The 14,446-nt window shown below is 52.0% G+C and overlaps 2 protein-coding genes across 9 annotated transcripts in view; one reads left to right on the top strand and one right to left on the bottom strand.

Annotated features, from left to right (window-relative positions):
• Window positions 1-14,446, bottom strand: part of RBBP5 (RB binding protein 5, histone lysine methyltransferase complex subunit) — a 92,146-nt gene that overhangs the window by 1,107 nt on the left and 76,593 nt on the right. The gene's annotated exons all lie outside the window — the stretch shown is intronic.
• The window catches only part of NFASC (neurofascin), an 84,698-nt gene that overhangs the window by 50,963 nt on the left and 19,289 nt on the right, over window positions 1-14,446 (top strand). For 3 of the 8 annotated variants that reach the window (XM_040536143.1, XM_040536144.1, XM_040536142.1), the window contains exons 20-26: window positions 870-940; window positions 1,536-1,758; window positions 3,408-3,523; window positions 4,710-4,914; window positions 6,570-6,692; window positions 7,312-7,485; window positions 9,296-9,310. In XM_040536143.1, the coding sequence (XP_040392077.1) occupies window positions 870-940; window positions 1,536-1,758; window positions 3,408-3,523; window positions 4,710-4,914; window positions 6,570-6,692; window positions 7,312-7,485; window positions 9,296-9,310 (927 nt within the window). The remainder of the gene's footprint in view (window positions 1-869; window positions 941-1,535; window positions 1,759-3,407; window positions 3,524-4,709; window positions 4,915-6,569; window positions 6,693-7,311; window positions 7,486-9,295; window positions 9,311-14,446) is intronic. The other 5 variants (XM_040536150.1, XM_040536149.1, XM_040536147.1 and 2 more) reach the window with 2 other exon arrangements.

Genomic DNA, 14,446 nt, shown 5'->3' with positions numbered 1-14,446 from the left:
GCTCCTAGAACACGAAGGGCTCACACAGGGAATGAGCTGCACCATGCGGTCGTGCGCTGGGCTGTGATTTTTTAAACCACATCCCCGAACCTCGGAGTGGCGCTGTGCAAAGCAGCAGAGCCTGAACAGAAAGATTCCTGCAGTGGTTGTTCCGGGAGAAGCTGTTGAAGGCAGGCCATTTGTAAAGAAATCTTTCTAAAGAAAATCTTTCTTCCTTTCTGGCCACAGGAAGCTCAGAAGTCTCTTGGAAAATTAGACTCCCAAGTGTAAAGTGGCCCCAAGCAAAAGAGATTTTATTCCAAAACTGCTAATTCACTGTCCACTGCTAGAGCTGGGCAGGGGCCCAGATCGATGCTGGAGTAAAGTGTGCTCCGGTCCACGACGAGACTCGGCTCTGCAGTGTGTGCCCGGTGCCCTGTGCTTTGTAGAAAACCTGGGAAAATTCAGGGGAGGAATTCACGGGAAGCTCAGGAGTTTTGCTGCATTTCTTGGCCATTGCAGACACGCTTCTGCAACATCTACTGGCACCTAGTGTTGTGCTGTGACATTGCTCTGCTTGTCTCAGACTTCAAAAGTGTCAGGCTCGGCTCCCAGGGATGCTTCACAATGGGTCTTTTTTAAAGATTTAGGGCGACATTTTTTTTGGGGAAAAAAAAAAGGTTCCTAAATAAATGGCCTGGTTTTCAACAGTGCAGAGAATCTCATGTTCCATTAACCTGAATGGGAAGTTAAAACTTCTTGAAAAAGCAGGCCATTAGCTGCTGTTCCAGAAGTAATTTGGGCTTGCGCAGTAACTGGGTTTTAACCACACAAACGGTCATTTTTCAGCATTATAAACTGATATTTTTTCTCCCTAATGTGAATATCAGGTCCTGAAATTAACCCAACAGGAGTTCAAGGAGCAGGGACCCAAAAAAACAACATGGAGATAACCTGGACGGTGAGTTTTTCTTTGACTGCAATCCAGATGCTCAAATGTAGGGGACTCAGGATTTCTAGCACGTGCGATGTACCGCACAGAATACCCTAACCCTAATGATCATAAAGGAAATAAAAAGCAGAAGATACGCCTATGAGAGAGGCTATTGCTAGTGCCTGCAAGAAGAGTTGTGATAAAAAAATAATTTGCAACAATGGAAGACAAAGGAAAGATGCGGGACCACAGATAGAAGTTAGGGAGGATGCTCAGGAGCCTGATATACATGGGGCTTACAGAGCAGCTCCTGCTTTTCTCCATCGACCAGCAGGTGTCATCCAGGAATAAGCCAAAGTGTGCAAGGAGGCTACGAATTGCAGTGGGAGCATGGGCTGGGAAATAAGGCATGGGGGTATGGTTTGGGGTTCTGTCTAGGGTCTGCAGGGCAAGGAGTAGGTATGACTCTCTTTGGGAACAAAATACAGACCCTCCTCGAGGCTTGCTGGCGGAGCATGAACTAAGAAGCAGCTGCTGAGCAGAACCTTTTGGAGCTCCATAGCAGAGAAATGCAGCTGCTCTTTCCCCCCCTCACTTTCTCTTTCTGTTTTGCTCCGTTAAGCCCCTGAACGCAACCCAGGCGTACGGGCCCAACCTCAGGTACATCGTGAGATGGAGGCGCAGGGACGCACGCGGGAGCTGGTACAACGAGACAGTGAAGACCCCGAGGCACGTGGTCTGGAACACCCCCATCTATGTCCCCTACGAGATCAAAGTGCAGGCAGAGAACGACTTCGGCAGAGCACCAGAGCCTGACACCGTCATCGGCTACTCGGGGGAAGATTGTGAGTATTTTCTCAGCCACAGCCCGTAAGTGTTTCCAAAGAGCAGGATCCCATCCAAGGGCAGGGGTGGGCACCCACGCCCCAGCTATATTCACAGCACTGCTTGATTTGGCACAAAAATCCAGCTCCAGGCATTGGGAGAAAGAGGTTTGGGTCTGTTCTGGGCTGTCTGCAGGTACCTGCAGGACCCAAACCACTCAGCCTCTCCCTCTGTAAGACCCAGATAATACCTCCAGTCTAGAAGGTGGTAAAATTTCCTTAAGAACAACTCTGTCTTCCAATGAACTGCATTAAATTTCTTGTCCCCAACATCTGCACAGCACCAAGTCCATCTTGGATGAGAGGTGCTACCACCGGCTGAGACGGTGTTGGTTCATCCTGGACTGGCTTTTTGTGCCTCTGACGAAGCCCCAGCTAAGCCACAGCTTGGGCTCCTGTTTGCAGCACACCACTGGCTCAGCTTGTCTTCCTTTAAAACTCTCCACCTGGTCGTGCACAACAGTGGCCAGCTTGTTTAATTCTCTTTCCCTTTCTTTTTGGACTGCTGTTGTCACCTTCTGCCTGTAGCATCCAGCACTCTGACCTATGATCCCTATCCTGCCAGGAACATGTGGTTTGCTGCCAACAACTTTATTTTTAAGAGATATAAATGAGTTCCTCTCAGTGCCACAAATCAGCAGGGGTCCCTGGCCAAGCGACTTTGGGATTACCAAGAAGTAAGGTAGATAAGCCAGCAAGCCATCCGTGACTCTAGGCTTGAAGTCAAGGGGACGCAAAAAGAGTGCAGCACTTGTAAGAAACGCTGTGTTCTTGGTGCTGAGATAACACCCAGCACGTCCTCACGCTGTGCATCTCCTAGAGGAGATGGGACAAATGGAAGGAAGGATGGGCAGAAAGGGTGGGAGACAGGGCAGGAGCCTGGGGCTGAGCACCAAAACTTAGTGGTGCCCAGCTGAGAGGTCGCTATTGGAGAAGCTCCACCATGACCTGACTGCACGGCTGTCCCCGCATTGCTCCTTGTGCACTACAAGGTGGTTTTTTTGTGGTTTCAGATGAAACCTTGGGCAATGAGCTTGAGGTTTGGGGGAGGACCTGTAAGAGCCTGTACGTGTGCTTTATGTAGAGGTAAACCAGGGAGACCAAACTCACATCTCCCACCCAGAAGTGCACAGGTGTGCTCCTGCCCATGTCCCAAAGGGTGGGACATGTAGAAAAAAAACAGCAGAAGTAGCGCTATCGTGTCTGAATTGCTTCACAAATAATGGCAGATTTCTACGTGCAGGCAGGTGATCTGAAAAGGAGGTAAAAAAAAAAAAAAAAAAAGCTTACGTCAGATAAAAGTGTGGGGCCGGAGGTGAGTGGTGGTGTGCTACGGGCATGTGTGCGGTCATGGGGCTGCTCAGCCTAAAGGAGGGCAGCCAAGAAGCCCAGAGTTGGCCTGCCTTTGCTGCTTCAGGAAATCCTCCAAAACCGAATGTAAGGAGGGAGAAAACGGCCACGATTTCTCCCAGTGATGAAATGCCTGGAGCAGACAAGGGGTGCCAGCAGATGGCAGAGGCGGCGTGCACGGGCGCTGCTCACCGGGTTGGCAGCGGGGCGCGGGGAGCGCCGTGTGCTGACCGCGCTCTGCTTTGTCCCTGACCGCCCAGATCCCAAGGCTGCGCCTACGGATGTTAGGATAAGAGTTTTAAACAGCACTGCCGTTGCCCTGACGTGGACCCGCGTGCACCTGGACACCATCCAGGGACAGCTTAAGGAGTACAGAGTGAGCAAAAGCAAATCTCTCCATCGCGGACTATTAACACGGCTAACCTGCTCACCGGCCCAGGTGGCCCCGTTGGTGGAAACATCTGCAGTGGGGATGACAGAAAACTTTGCTCTGGCCACCCTGACCGTTTTTGGGGTGCAGCCAAGGCGCTGAGCCCCCTCTGGGGCAGCAGCAGAGATGAAGAGCCTTGGGATGCTCTGTGCGGGGTCTAGGTGGGGTGGAGATATCTTCCTTGGCTCCCCAAGACCCTGGTGTGCCTTTGAGCACCAAGGGACCGGCTCTGCGGTGGCTCTGTCCGTGCAGAGGGGCATCCCCTGGCCCCACAGCCGCTCAGAAGCGCAGGCTGGCTGGCTCTGGGGGGAAACGACCTTGGAGAGGTACAGATGGGCTGGATTTTGTGTCATCCCCAAAGTCCCTACATCATCTTCTAATGGGCGCCAAGCCCTGCAAAGTCTAAAGCCAATACTCCGCACTAACTGGCAACTAAAGGCAGCATGGATCCCGGTTTTTACTTCTAATGTTGAGATTTACTGATCCTGGTTTTTTACTTTTAATGCTGAGATTTACTGCTAAGGTAAATTACGGAGTATAGACCCTGTTCAAAACAAGCAAAAGTCTGGACCGAGCTCTTCTAGCAGGGTTTATAACTCTACCAAAGGCGTGTGTCCCGCAGGCAGTTATAACATTTCAAATCCAATCATTCACTGAGCGTAAAGGAAGCTCTCTGGGTGCCGCTTTCATTTTTTTCTGCCTCTGCTCTGTTATCCTGGTCGATTTTCCGAACGAATCTTATGTCTGCATGAAATAAGATTTACAGTCGGGGCTCCGCATCGGAGGCTCTCCGAGTTCAGACTTTCCATTGTGGCCGGACGTGTTGCACCTCGCCTAACCCACAGCCACTAATCCGGGTAGGAAGGGGGAGCACTCGGTGCCCAGTACTGAGAGCTGGATGCCAGGGGCAGCTCTTGGCAGTTTGAGCTTTGCTGGCTTCACCTTGCACCCCTTACCAAGCTCCTACCCCTGGTGCCTCAGCCTCCTCCTCGGGTACCTGCCTGGGGGGCGAGGAGCTTCTTTAATCGCTCTAAAAGGCTTCTAATTGAAAAGACAAAGTTTTGCTGTGCTTTGTTAATGAAAAAGAACTTAAAACGGGAAAAGCTTCACTTGCCATGCATGTTTCTTGAAGGCCTATTTCTGGAGAGACAGTAGTTTGCTGAAGAACCTGTGGGTCTCCAAAAAACGGCAGTATGTGAGTTTTCCTGGAGACCGAAACCGGGGCATAGTGTCCCGGCTGTTTCCTTACAGCAACTACAAGCTTGAGATGGTTGTAACCAACGGCAGAGGAGATGGGCCTCGCAGCGAAGTTAAGGAGTTCCCCACCCCAGAAGGAGGTATGTCCTCACCAGGGCTCCCGGCACCTCGCGCAGGGGCTGGGACGGCTTCGGGCAGCTCAGCCCAGCTCCGCAGGGCCAGCCAGGAGCTGTGTGGGGCCGTGACGCTTCTGTGGAGAGGCTCCAGGGATGGATTTTAGCTGAATGTGGGCAGTAGCAGCAGGACAGCATCACTGTCACAGCGCACTGCTGCGTGCCCTCGTCCCTGCGGGGCAGGTGACATCTCTGCGGCTACCCCTGGAGCCAACTCCCGGCACCGTCCCATTGATCATCCCCCACTTCAGGTACTTTTAGCACACCAGGGACCAGGCTGAACAAGAGAAGGGCTTGCAAAGGCCCCACAGAGGCACAGCATTATGCCCTTGGCTGGCTGCGTCACCTCCAAGTGTCCCCGCAGCTCTGTGAAATGGGAACGGAGGAGTTCCTCTTGCTCAGTAAAAGGCGGAGAAATCTTTGCAAGACCTCCGTGGTTTTGTTCTGGAAGGCTGTCCCTAGTGCTCCTATCAGGCTTTTAAAGCAGGAACACCTCCTTCTTCTGTTTGAAGAGCCTGTGTCAAGGATGAATTTGAGATTTTAATTTTCTTGCTGTCACAGGAGCTATTTATAGACATGCCGGTAACTTTTTGTCAGAGCTGCACTTTCAGTGACTGCCAATGAGTCTTTCTTTAGCACAGATGTTTTTGGCACAGCACAGTACAGAAGTGCAGCAGAAGGAAACAGGAGAGGCTGGAAGCAAATCCTGTCTCAACTAACACAAATACTGCGGGGTCGTCTTTCTCTTCCTCCTCTTCCTGATGCACCAGAACAGCATCTCTCTCAGCCCTCTCTCTTTCTTCCGTAATGTTTTCTTGGATGCTGTCACCATTTTTGGGTGATTTCCCTTGACCAGATACAATTCAGCTTGTTAAAAAGCAAGGCCTCTGTTTCAGCCCAGCAGTTTGGCGATCGGGTGCATCTTGGTTTAGCTCCCTTCCTGCGTGCTAGAGGTGTGTGGCACCATGGGGTGGCACTGAACAATCACAGCAGGTTATACTCTGGTCATAAACTATTGGTTTGCTTTTTCCTACACCACTAAGCTATTTTATTGGCTCTATACTGATCCTTAGGGGATTGATATCCTGCAAAACTTGCATTAAAAAATAATTATTGATGTCTTAGATCAGTAAGCCAAGTTCTTTCCCCAGTTAGGTGCTGCAACTAGGGGTAAACCAGGAGAATCCTTTAATTTCAGAAGGTATAATGCTTTCCTGCCTTTACTAGCTTTGAATAAGCAGCCATAAAAGCAGACGTTCCTCAGGGTAAGGACCACTGTATACACCAGATCCCTGTTGCAGGTCCCCAGACATTAATAACACAAAGATGCCCTGCAGTAAGAGAAGTTTTTGTACCATTCCAACAGAGAAATAGAGGGGAGGTAAACGCGGTGCATGCAGAGCTGCTCGGGTCCCTGCACAGGCTGCTGAACCCCCTGGCTGGTGCATGGTTCCTGGCACAGGTTCTTGTTCAATGGGTATCTGATCTTTTGTGTGTGTGTGTGTTTCTGAGTGTCTTGGGTGTTATCAGTCAGCCTGCGATGTGTACAGTATTGTAAGGTATGTTATCTTGTGTTTTTTTTCTTCTTTCCCTCTCCTCCCTGGTCTCATCCTCCTCCCAAGTGCCCAGCTCCCCCAGGTATTTAAGAATCCGACAGCCAAATCTGGAGAGCATCAATCTGGAGTGGGATCACCCAGAGCATCCCAATGGAGTCCTCACAGGATACAACCTTAGATATCAAGCCTGTACGTGCCACATCTTATCTTCTTAGTGATAACAGCTAAGTCATTCAGTGTTTTCCTTGCTGCTGAGTTACCTCCGTGCCTAACACAGAAAGCTCTATGTAAGGAGACTTCCATCACCAAACAACACCACTGGTGTTGGAGGGGGTCCTGGAGCAGTGCTGGGCATCTGCAGCTTGCAGCTGACCCCAAAGAGCTGTGGGCACTCAGCACTTCTCGAGGCTCAGGCACAGAAGGAGGGAAATCAGTCTGACCTCAGGTTTAGAAAGCCCTACAAGCACCGTCCGAGTGTTTTGTGCTCAAACCCAAGCTCCTGGCTCCATAAGCGATGCTGCCCGGAGCACAGCGCGTTCTGTGTGATGCTGGGGGGAGGACAGCTTTCTGTCTGAGACCTTGGCACTCGTGCTAGGGCTTTCCTTGGTCACGCACGCCACCCTGAGTGTCAGCGGCAGCAGGTCCCCCAGCCCCATGCCTAGACAAGGCGTACCCAGCACCAGATCCAGGTCTCAGAGCCCTTGTGGCCCCGGGCTCCCTGCAGGTCCTGCCCTGGGGGCCAGGTGACGTAGCACAGCGTACCTCCGAACCCAAGCTGAAGCCGCCACCACCTGCCTTTCCTCCCCAGTTAACGGATCCAAAACGGGCAGGACCCTGGTAGAGAACTTCTCTCCCAATCAGACAAGGTTCACCCTGCAGAGGACGGACCCCATCTCGCGCTACCGATTCTTCCTGCGCGCTCGGACCCAGGTGGGAGACGGAGAAACCATCGTGGAGGAGTCGCCAGCCCTGCTGAACGAAGGTATGTGCAGAGCCCCAGCTGCTGGCCTCGCGGCAGGGCTGGGGGTGTGATGTGCACATGTCAGCCAAAATGTGGAGGTCAGGGAATTGGGAGGTCCCCAGAGCGAGCAGTGCGAGATAACGATGGGTGCACATCTGCTACCTGCTGCGGAGGTGGGCAGATGACTGGCCTTGTGCACTCTTGCTAAATCACCCTAAGTTTGTCCCTTCAGAGCTCTGCAGGAGCAGTACGGACAGCCAGGCACCACCTCTGCAGCCTCGGTAAGAGCAGGACATGGGGCAGATGATTTCTTTGGTGCTGGCAGGAGGTGCTGCAACTGCATCTTCCAGGCTGCCCCATCACCCCGCAGCCAGCAACTGACCTGACCCAAAGCAGAGCCCCAGTTCCCTAATGAGATAAAATGCCCGTTGTGAGGCATTCATCAAACTAAGTGAAAGTTCAGGAGCCCTGAGGGAACTCGGGGAGACAAAAGCTGGCTCTTTCCTTTCTTTAGCATTTGCTAAAAGACCTATGATTTAGTTAGCGCAATGATTTAATGGGGTTTTTGTCTCCTTTCCTCCATCTCCCCCTCCCCAACTAATGGCTCTGAGTAGGAAAAGTAATTCCTACTGATGGCCCAGAGGAAATGAAATGCTTCCTGGCATGTCTTAGGTGGGTTCCAGCAGCGCTAATTGCTGTGACAGGATCGGAGATGGGGCTGCACAAAGAAAACATCAGCTAGGTTGCACCCTGGCAAACACAAGAGGGGGAATATCAGTGCTTAAAAAAGGGGCTTTGCTGAATGAACTGCTCGGAGCACAGGGATGGGACTGAAGCCGTCAGTGCTGACAGCGGTTCTGGTTATTTCACATGTGTTTTTACTGGGTTTGCTTTTACATGCTGGTAACGGTGCCTGTTAGGGCACTGCTGACAAACAGCCATAACCACCAGCTATTGTATATTGCTTAACTGGTTTGTATCATCAAACAGCAGGTGAGGACAACGTCCGCATACCGAGGTAAGGGGCTCTGCCCGCCGGGCTCTGCAGCGGCCCCAGGCACCGCTGGGGCGCAGCGGAAGGATGAAGCGCTGGCGCTTACGCAGAGAGAAAAGTTGATATGTCAAATCCCCACGCAAAGTTACAGAAATACGGCATTTGACCTCAAAACATGCAGCCCTGAGGTACAACACAGCATAGGCGAATTGTGTTAATGACAGGCATACGAGCACAATTAGCAGCTCTAAATGAGTTCGATATGGAGGTACCTGCTGCAAAGCTACACGAAAGGGGAATCTGGAAAAAAAAAAAAAAAAGATTAAGAAAATGAAACCCATTAACATTCAGGGGTTATTTTCTGCTTGCCAGACTCATTCACCTGAGAAGTCTGAATAAAACCCAGCTCTCTGCTGCCCTGTGTCAAGGGCTCACACCCACACAACGCAGGCTAAGACCTGATGTTAGAGTCCCACCAGAAAACCAAAGGCAAAATTCGGTGTCAAAACCGGTCCTTGCTGGGATTAGGTGTAAGCACCTGCTTAAGTGCTTTGCTTAATCAACACCGCTGGCATCTCTGCAGCTGAGCCGGTGTGTGGTTAACCTCCAGCTCCAAGGGATCGTCCCTGCTCTCTGCCCCGTGCAAGCAGGAGGGCGATGGGTTGGAGCTAATGCATTTATTTCCTCTCTCTCGAGTCTCTCGTGACTGTGTGCAAGTGGTCCCCAGTCTCCCGTTGGTGTGTGCTGGTTGTTTTATATATTCCTTTGTTTTCTCTTCCCTTCTCTTCTATGCTGTCCTCGTATTCCCCTCTCTATCCTTGGCACTGCACCCTGAAGCCACGCCAACCCCAGGTACCGTACCAGCGGAGGAGGTAACAGGCATGGGGCAAGGCTCACTCCACGCTCGCTCGCGTGTGCTGGCAATTAAGCATGCACTCCGTTAACCCTTTCAATGGGAAGGTGAAGCACCAGGGGCCTGAACTGGGTACGTGGAATGCGGGCATGTGAAATGGAGCACCGCAGGCAGAGGGGACCAGCGGCAGGCTCCAGGGCTGGGTCTGCAGGGATCAAAATATCTCCGAGCAGCCTTAACAGCCTCCGAGATGCCTAATGACAGCCAAACAGCGCAGCTGCCACGGGCTGTGCAAGCAGAAATGAGAGTCAGGTTGCACTATTAATGAGGATTTTCGCTCCAGGTCTGCACCAGCCCTCTCCCTTTGTAAGCCTCAGCATCACTGCCCTGTGAAACACCCAAAAACCTTTCCCAGCAGTGCCCAGTGAAACACCCCAAAACCTTTCCAAACCTCTCCCTTTTAGGGCTGCCAGGGCTCTAACGCAGGACAATCCTTTTGCTTCCAAGCCCATTGAAAGGGTTAAGGACAACGTTTGTGCCCCAGCTGTGCATGTCTGCATGCGAGGCTATTGCTGGCTTTGCCCTCTATATTGCACATTTCTCCAGCAGCACTGAAGCACACAGAAACCTTCTCGTGACGGGGGGGCAGGGCATCCACCTGCTTCAAGGAAACCTGAATCCCCAATTAATCCAGCGTCCAATTATCCAGGTCAACAGTGCAAAGCCTTAGCATAACTTGGTGCCCAGAGGACGCCCACCTCTTGCAAGAGCTGCAGCCACGACTTTCCCCCCTCCGATGCGGCGTTCCCACAGGGGTTACAGCCCTGTAACCCAGTGCTCGAGGGGCAGCAGCAGCGCTAGGGGATGTGTCCAGCCACAGCTCACCCCTAGTGCTGCAGAAAAGCTTTTGGTCTCTCTTTTTGGACCCTCTGCCCTGCACCAAGGGTGCTAGAAGAGGTCGTGCTTTGCCCTTGCTGGCTGCAGCCCCAGGGCACGAGGACCAGCCCAGAGCAGGCACTGCCAAAGCGCAGGACCTGCTCTGTGCACCTCTAGGTTGTGCTTCCCTACCTCCTAGACGTTTCTCCTCCTTTTATTTTGTTGCAGTGACATCTCTACTCAACATTATTTTGCTTTTTATTTTCCCTTTCTGAATAGCTGCCAATCTTTTCTTTACTGTATTTCTCTTCCTTAAACTATAAATATTAGGGGGTAACAGATTGGTCTGCTTTGGCTGTCGGGAAACCGAAAACAAGCGAAACCTTTGGGAACCCCTGAGGGCTGGTTTACTGCTGCAAGCCGTACCTCAGCCAGGGTTTAGCCCATCCACAAGAATCCAGATTTTCTTTGTGGATTAGGATCGGCTTCTGAAGTCGTTTTCTACTTTCAGCAGATATTGCTGAACTTTGAAAGCACGGCGTGATCTCTTTATCCTTCCAGCATCATATCGATTCAGGAATAAGTTCTTAAACTAAGCTTGATGGACGAGTTGCCATTCAAAGGATAAGTTCATTAAATTCTGTAAGAATAGGGGCTATTCCTCTATTTTTCCGTTCTGCTAGGAGAAATGGCAAAGAGATGCAAGCACTGGAAGGAGGCTGAAAAGCAGTAAGCGGAGCAGTAGGTCTTTACGCACTAACTCTCAGCATTCACAGCCTTCTGGCTGCGATACACTTCTTCGAGAGGAATCGAGGTAGTGTAAGCTGTAGCAAGACACAGAACAAATCCTCATCCTGATATCGAACCGAATGTCGTTTCGTGTTAGGGCACATCCTGGGCAGCCAGCAGAGGCGGGTTGCGGGAGCTCCTTCCGTGATTGAAGCGGTGTTTGTCCTGGGAGGCTGTTCCTCTTCCAAACCAGTACGGGTTTCGAGTGAAATGCCGTTTGACCTTTCTCTAAAGATTCATCTCCGCTCGGTGACCTAGATTTTGTAGATTTTACAGATTCACAGTGAAAGTTGTCTTAAACTGCAGTAAAGCGCTATTTGCCATCGGCTGTTGGCACTGAAAAATGGCCTTTTTTTTTTTCCAGGGGAAACCTTGCATACGTGGGGTCGTAGCTGTTCTGTAGGCATGTGAGAAACTGGAGCAAGCTGATGAAATCAAAGTGAAGGGCAGAGGCTTTACCTTAGGAAGCCTTTACATTTCCTAAGCCAGAGCTGGATGGAGGGAAAGTTGCTTTGGGGAACAGGTGACGTGCAAAGGGCTCTCATTCACACAACGAATGAAACAAACAAAAACTGGATCCCAAACTACCCTTGTGTGTGTCCTTTTGTCAGGGTCGTAAACAGCATTGGTCTTAGACTTTCAAAACATTGATTTGTTTGTTCCCTTCTTGTCGCTCCACAGCTAGGAAGCGGAGGAGAAAGGCTCAATTGTTCATTTTGGAAATGGGCAGCAGCAGCGATACAGAGAACTGCTGACCCCTCTCTTTTAGATGTCATTCAATCGCTTCTTTCTGTTCTTGAATTTCTTATAGCTGTCAGATTTGGAGCGGTTTTTTTCTTTTTGATAAAGACTTTAACAATCTCCTTCTGTTGCTAGAAACTGGGAGAGGGAGAAGGGAAAAAAAAGTCCAAAAATGTATTTGGCTAATCATCTAAATTCATGAAAAATTAATCAAATTTCTCCAAGCCTAATTATTTTGTAGACACACCCAAGGGAAAGCTGTTACTGCAGCCTAACAACACATTAAAAGCATCTTTAAATAATTAAAGAGCAGTATGGCTGTGCGTTGGTTTTTGTATTTTGCAAAAACACGCGACTGCTCAGTGATACCCCACACCACTTGGAGCAGGGCTCAAGCCCCTCTCAGAGCATGCTCCCTCCCTCTCCCATGCCTCGAATTTTCGCTTTTACAATTCTTATTCGCAGATTTCTTCAATCTGAGCATCCCCCAGTTTTTGCACAGGGCTCGGGCTCCTTTTTACCAGCCCTTTCCCAACCCAAAGAGCCAGGGCACAGCAAAGAGAAGGAGCCTCTCGAGCAGCCCTCCTGCTGCAAGCATCTCCCTCATTACTCAGCCTATTAATTGCTACAGCCAGACTGCTGCATCCCCTGCCCATTACGAGAGCGTCTCCTCCCCACCGTGCCCCTCGGTCTCCTCCACCAGAGAGGCTAATGTATCTTGCAGACAGAAAAAGCAATCTGCGCCTTGCAAAGCCGGGGCCGATTTATGAGCTAAGCGGTGGTTTGTGTGTTCCAGGAAGAGGGGCTCAGCTGTTGTGGGAGCCAGAGAATGGACGTTGCTACTGCTGGCTTTTTCTCTGGCTTTTCTGGGCATGCTGGGGCTGTTTGAAGCCTCCTTCCTTAGACGCTCCAGTTTTCAGGGTGCTGTTCTGCCCTGCAATTTGAAAAGTGGCCGCCCCTTGTCTGCAGCACCTCCTGCTTTCAGGCAGTGGGGAGATTTTCTTCCTCCAGCCCTCGGGTGAAGGCCGGGTGCGTGGTCCTGCATCTACACACGAGGCAAACGCTGCCAAAGTCCCCGAGTGAACCCGCGAGTGGGGAATGCAGAGAGAGAAATTCGGCTGCTCTGCAAAGCTCGGAACTGCTGCAGCCAGTGAAGTGTTACAGCTGCGTTTTCAGGAGGATGTGCGTGGTTTTGGGATGGGGATGATCTTCTAACACCGAGCACTTGGTTCGAGCAGGTCTGGAGCTGCCAGCCAGAAGCATCCTTAATGAGCCCTGCCCTGGTCGCAGCGCTGGGGCCCCTGCCCCTCGCTGTCTGGGGGGAGCTCTGATCTTCTGTTGGAGACTGGCTTTGCCTTCCCCCATGCCGAACTCGGCTCTCATTAGGGGATGGATTTCAAAGGCCAGTAAATGCCCCTTATCTTCTCTCCCCCAAATCTACCAGCTGAGCTTTTTCTTCCGCATACATTTTGTATTCAAACACAAATGAGGCTGCAGCTGTGGTTCCTGGGGCAGATGAGGACCAAATCCCCCAGCCCAGCAGGAGCCCCGCTGCCCAGGCTGGCCTCATCCTGCCCGGTGCTGTCCACAGGCAGGCTCTCCTCCTGCCCCTCGTTGACCTCCTGCTTTCTGGAGTCAAAGCTCCCACCTTGTACCCGGTCCCGGTCCTGCCAGGCTCATTCCTAGCCCGGTGCCGACGCACGCAGCCGATCTCACGGGGACTCGATGGGTGTGAGCCCGCGTTACCCTGATGCGATGCGATAGCCCCGCTCATGGGGAGTGTTTCCAGGAGAGCTCATGCTCTGCTGGAGCAGCGTGGGCAAATCCCTTCTGGCACCACCATCGGCCAGGATTGGGATGCCCGGATCAGGCAATCACAGGAGGGCTGCTGGCACCGTGGCATCCAGGAGAGCTCCGTGCAGCGGGATACATCCCACAGGCAGCGTGGCTCTGCTCATAAGGCAGGATGATGCTCCCCTCTACAAGGGATATCTTACCCCAGATCATCTCTGCCCGTCTAGGGGAGTGTTAACAAGGGCTCTCGCCTTCTGCTAAAGCCTCTGCAGCAGCGCCAGGCGATGCCCGCAGTCTGCTGGGGTGCTGCACGGGAGCGGCGTGGCGCAGTGACGTGCACCAGGGCTGGGAGCTGGCTGTTGGAGCAGCTTTTCCTGCAGCTCCTGCCCTTCAGCAAGTTGCTCGGTGCCTTGGTGGGTCATCTTCTCCTTAGCTGTGAATCGAGGCTTCACAGAGGAGCTGCATTAGCTAATAAGGTTGTGGTACTATTAGCTAATAATACCACAGCCCCACTGTGCAGGGTTATTGTGGGCATTGCAAGCCCAAGTTGAGGACTTGCAGCGCGATCAGGCTCACAGTAACCCCACTAATCACTTAACCTCCTGAAAAATGCCATGAATCAGCAGACAGCTGGTCCTGCCTCTCAGCCCAAGAATGGCGTTTGCAATGTAAGCCTCAGGACACAGGAAAGCGAAGGCTTGGTAAAAACTGGGTGAGCGAAAGCAATGCAGACCAGCACCCCCCCACCCTCCCCCCACTGCCACGGCTCAGCCAGGTCAGGGCCGGCTTTGTGACGCCACGTGCACCCCCGAGGACAAAGTCGTGCAATTCTCCCACCCAGCCTGGCTCCCATCACCGTCGCTGCCGTCTGTCGCGGGTGGGTCGGCTCCGTCGCACGAGGCTGGGGTGGGAGGGAGGCGGCTGCTCCATCCCGC

Source organism: Cygnus olor, chromosome 24 (assembly GCF_009769625.2).
Source record: "Cygnus olor isolate bCygOlo1 chromosome 24, bCygOlo1.pri.v2, whole genome shotgun sequence".
Classification (NCBI taxonomy): domain Eukaryota; kingdom Metazoa; phylum Chordata; class Aves; order Anseriformes; family Anatidae; genus Cygnus; species Cygnus olor.
This window is presented reverse-complemented; position numbering and strand designations above follow the sequence as displayed.